The sequence below is a fragment of the Pungitius pungitius genome, chromosome 4, assembly GCF_949316345.1.
Source record: "Pungitius pungitius chromosome 4, fPunPun2.1, whole genome shotgun sequence".
NCBI classification, from domain to species: domain Eukaryota; kingdom Metazoa; phylum Chordata; class Actinopteri; order Perciformes; family Gasterosteidae; genus Pungitius; species Pungitius pungitius.
The window spans coordinates 5811057-5815648 of record NC_084903.1 but is presented as its reverse complement, the minus strand read 5'-3'; the positions used below and the strand labels follow the sequence as shown (position 1 = coordinate 5815648).

General features: G+C 43.2%; 1 protein-coding gene across 1 annotated transcript; it reads left to right on the top strand.

Moving 5' to 3' along the window:
- Positions 1 to 2135: 2135 nt before the first annotated feature.
- On the top strand, positions 2136 to 3882 carry LOC119195574 (serine/arginine-rich splicing factor 11-like). The gene is made up of 7 exons (XM_062561999.1): positions 2136 to 2405; positions 2839 to 2928; positions 3000 to 3046; positions 3155 to 3288; positions 3457 to 3538; positions 3655 to 3793; positions 3877 to 3882. The coding sequence occupies exons 1-7, from the start codon at positions 2322 to 2324 to the stop codon at positions 3880 to 3882; spliced, it is 582 nt and encodes a 193-aa protein (XP_062417983.1). The 5' UTR covers positions 2136 to 2321.
- The last annotated feature ends 710 nt before the right edge of the window (positions 3883 to 4592 follow it).

Sequence of the window (4592 nt, the reverse complement as noted above, 5' to 3'; positions counted from 1 at the left end):
AGTTCCTTGAGTCTGAATCGGTGGGAATTTCTCAACATGTGACGAACACAGTCTTCGTGGACCGAGCCTTGATTGTGGTCCCTTTTGCTGAAGGTGGGTGTTTTATTCTTGTCTCACTCTCATGGCTGTATCTCTGAACATGCATCACATTGTGTATTTTGTATGATAAAATTGTAAAGCGGTATCAGAGCCATGGTGAGTTCTTTGTGAGCCAGCAATATTCGCTAAGCTTTTCAGTGGTTGGCATTTCTAAGTATATAAAATGGAAATGCCAATTGTGTCCATGTCTGCCAATTGAGCTGTAAACTTCTCTCTGTTATTTGTGTTGTGGTTTTCATAGTGGACAAGTCATTTGCAGAGAGCCCCTTCCTTGATGGCTGAAAGTGGTCCTCTGCTGCCATCAGGAGATTAGAAAAAATGATGGCACCAGGCTTGCAAGCCCCCTTCTCTCTCTGTGTGTCTCTCTCTCTCTCTCTCTGTCTCTGTCTCTATTTCTTTCTCCCGTGTTCGGCAGTAACATATTATATATATTTCATTTTTTCTCTGTTCAAGGGATCTTTTATTCTTCAAAAATAGCCACACAACTCTTTAGAAAAATAGGGGTATGGACTTGAAGCTTGAACCATTTCAGATCCTCTATTTATATTTGAACTGTAAGAGCCTTTATTTTGTGTGGCATGTGTGTAATTGATTTGGTGCCACATCAGATCCACAAGGAAACACCTTTGTCCTTTTTGTTATTTAATGCTAAGGAGGGAGACATCAATCAAGGCCCCACACAGCTATCTGGTAATGTAATCAGCCAAATAAAGGAAGGCTTCCTTAAGTTCAATACTGTCTTGCCCTATTTAAGGTAACCATGGCCCAATTAGGCTATTGGGGTGCATTACAAAAAATATATAAATACCGGATCTGGACGTGGTATTAACAGAATGCTGATTTTTAGATTTAATGTTGCAGACATCCCTACACCTGCAAGCATGCAGGATACATGCTTTGCATGCTGGGAAAGATTTTGAAGGTGTGTGCCAACGTCTACACAGTTGCTTTGAGCAGATGTGAATTAGCATATCATTTGGTTATCAAGAGAAGCACAAAAACCGCCGTTGGCATTTACTTGCTCCATGTGCCAAAGCTTTGTATTATTTTATATTTTGCATCTGTATTTCCAAATTTTCACTAACACGCAAGAGATAAAAGTAGTCTGTGCTCAATGGTACAGTAAAGAAAATGCTTTATATTGACCCGCTCAGCATATGACCCCTTCAGAGTTGAATGAATCACACGTTTAACAGTGGTGTTTTTTGTTGTTGTTGTTTTACAGTTCTTTTTCCTGGTTCAGTCAGCCCTATATACCAGGCCCTGCTGAAAATGCCATCAACAGTTTTGTCTTCTGCAGCCTTATCCTGTTTCTCAAGTGTCCTGTGTGTGTGTGTTGTGTGTGTGTGTGCGAGATATCTCCCTCTGTCTCTCTCTCACCTTTTTAAAATGTAAATTGTCAGATAAAAAAACTAGCCGGTTTTCAGATTGCACCATGGATGATCATCTCCATAAGATTTTCCCTTTTGTATTTACTGTTTGTTTTCTTCAGCTTTGGGCAAATTTGTCATGATTTTATCACAGCTTTTGCTGGTAAGAGCCCATAACTGTTTAGTGCAGTTTATCCTTGACATTGTTTTAGTGTTTTAATGACATGCTGTTGGCCAAAAGCTAGCGGTACTGTAGCAGTAGAGTACTTAATTTGGTTGGCAAGTGTTTTCTTTTTTTGTGGTTGGATTGTATAAAGTTACGACAAAAGCCCAGAAAAGGTAATGTGTCTGAACCTTTTCTGTTTTTGTAAAGGTAAGTAATGTTGAAATGTACCCTTGTCTACACCCAAATCATGAACTTTGTTTTCTGTATCTCAATGTTTTTGTGTGCTTTATAGCGAAGCAGCCGGCACGAGTCGCTTGTTCATAAAAGATCTAATGAAAGTTGAGAGCACATCCCACGGGACAACTGGCTGTGCTTGCTTACGTTTGGTTCATGACTTAAACAAGTACAGGTGAAAAAATCTTGGCAGTGTGTTTTGTGACTTATAAATTCATAGCTGCTAATCATACAATCATAATTTCAAAAAAAGACAAATCTGGGATCAAGATTTACAGACAAGACAAAGTGCATTCTTTTTTTATTTATCATTTATTCATTATTTGAATACAGCGTAGTTGGACAGAGGTGGCTTGTCTGCAAGTCTTGTGTGAGTGTTCATCAATGTTTGCTTGGAGCAGGTGCTGAAATGTTGTTTTTCTCCAGGAGTCATTCCTGATGAATCTAAAGCTATGTCGCTGCTGGCTCCAGCCAACGCTGTGGCAGGAATGATGCCTGGGGGCGGCCTTCTTCCAACCCCCAATCCTCTGGCAACAGTGAGTTTGTGTTTGACTGAACGGAACGTTTGGTTCTTTTCCTTTTGTGATGAGCTTCGTGACAGTTTGCTTTTAATCCAGCAGGCTTTGTTTGATCATTGGATTCCTTACTGTTAAACAATATGTAACACATCTAGAAATATACTGAAGTAGTTCTTAAAAATTGATCACTTTATCACTATTTTCTACATTCGGAAAGCATAAAAGAGGCCACTCAAATCGTCTTCCCAGCCAAGCGACCCACAGGCAATTCCTGGCAATCTTAAAACTTTCACTGTTGGGACTGAAAAAATATCACAATAACTATTTCATCAAAACACGCCTGATAATCAAGACATGATGGCGTGCTGTGTCTGCTGGATGCTTGACAGAAAACTTTTGTAGCGAGTGCGGTGTCGTCGGCTCTGTTGTAAAGGGTCTGCCTTTATTTGAGATGGGAGCGACACCGTTCAGAGGTCTTGGAGCTTCCAACATGGAGCAGATGGCTGCCATGGGAATGCAAGGCCCCAACATGAACCCCCAGGTGAGTGCTTGATCAGTCACAGACGTAGTCACATGAGTAAACAAAATTTCTCATGGTCGTTTCCTTTTCAGGCCATTTCTGCAGACTTCCTGAAGCTCATGCAGTCCATGGACCCCAAGTAACACACTGTCCATGCTCTCATTAGGGTTGTCCAATCCACTGAGGCGAGATATTTCTGTCTTTTTTTGGACGAAAAACCATACTAAATAATTAATTGCACTTGCAGACTTAATCCATTCGCGGACGGACTGAACTTGAATGCCGGGCTGAAGAACGATGCCTCCAATAAGGAGATTGAAGAGGCCATGAGGAGAGTCCGAGAGGCCCAGTCGCTCATCTCTGCAGCCATTGAACCTGGAAGTGAGTGCTCCGTTTCCACGTGTCCTCTTCGCAGAAAAGGCAACTTGTTTTATTTAGTTGTGGTTTCTGGTACATTATGATGACTGAAAAGGCTAAGGTTCCAAATGAACTACACTCGGTACTGGAATTGTTCCCGGGACACGCTCAACGTTCAACATTGTTTCACAGATAAAAAAGATGACAAGCGCAAACGTACCCGCTCCTGCTTGCGGTCGAGGCACCGACGGACCAGATCTCGCTCGAGACACAAGTGGGGACACACCGGCATGATGATCTCTGTCTGGGCCCGCGGTACCAGCTGTAAACCAAATGGCATACATACGTTTTTGCTAGGTTTTCAAATGTGACTCGTCTTCGTTTTGGCAGACGTTCGAAGAGCAGGTCTCCCCGAAGGACCCATTCAAGGAGCAGGAAGAGGTCCAAGAGTCCACGGAGGAGGAGGTCCCACTCCCGGGATAGAATCCGCCGCAGTAGATCCAGGTCAGCACCTGCATGTTTGTCCTCAGTAGTCAAATCACTGCCTTGTCGATGCTGCAGGAGGCTATTGGAAGTTCCATTTGCTTTTTTTTAACCTTGCCCTTTCTTAAGCCATAGTTGGTGCAGTTTTAACTTTTTATAACTTTGAGAGCTGCCAGTACACCTTCTTTTAGTTTTTAGTTTTGCTGCTGTCAACTTTGCTCTTTGACTTGGATCAGGGACAGGAGGAAGGAGGAGGAAGGAGGAGAAGTCTAAGAAACGGTCAAAGACGCCCCCAAAGAGCTACAGCAGTGCCAGGAGGTCTCGAAGCATCACTCGGTGAGCGGCCTGAGCCCCATGGTCAAGTGAAGTCAAAACAAGATGCAGCGCATCTCGGTCCCCCAAGAGGAGGTTGTCCAGGTCTCCATCGCTCAGACGGTAAGATGTCAAACAGCGTTTTACCTGCAATGTATTTAGTTAAATCCAGGTGAAGCACTAATATCCTATGTTTGCCCCGTTCAGTCACAAGAAAGAGAAGAAGAAGGACAGGGAGCGTGAGAAGGACCGGGACAGAGACCGGAGGGAGGTCAGAGCTCGGAGCAGAGACGAAAGAGAACACTCAGCCAGTAAGAAAAAGAAGAGCAAAGACAAGGAGCGAGACCGGGAACGCAAGTCCGATAGTGAGAAAGGAGATGTGAAGGTATGAGGAGCATCTAAACATCCCAGATGATGGCGCTTCCACTTATAGAACTGTAACTGTTCCTCTTATCAAACAGTAGAAACCCTACAAGGAGTAATCTCTACAAACATCGTCTGTACAAGTGACTCGGGACTATGATGAAGAGGAG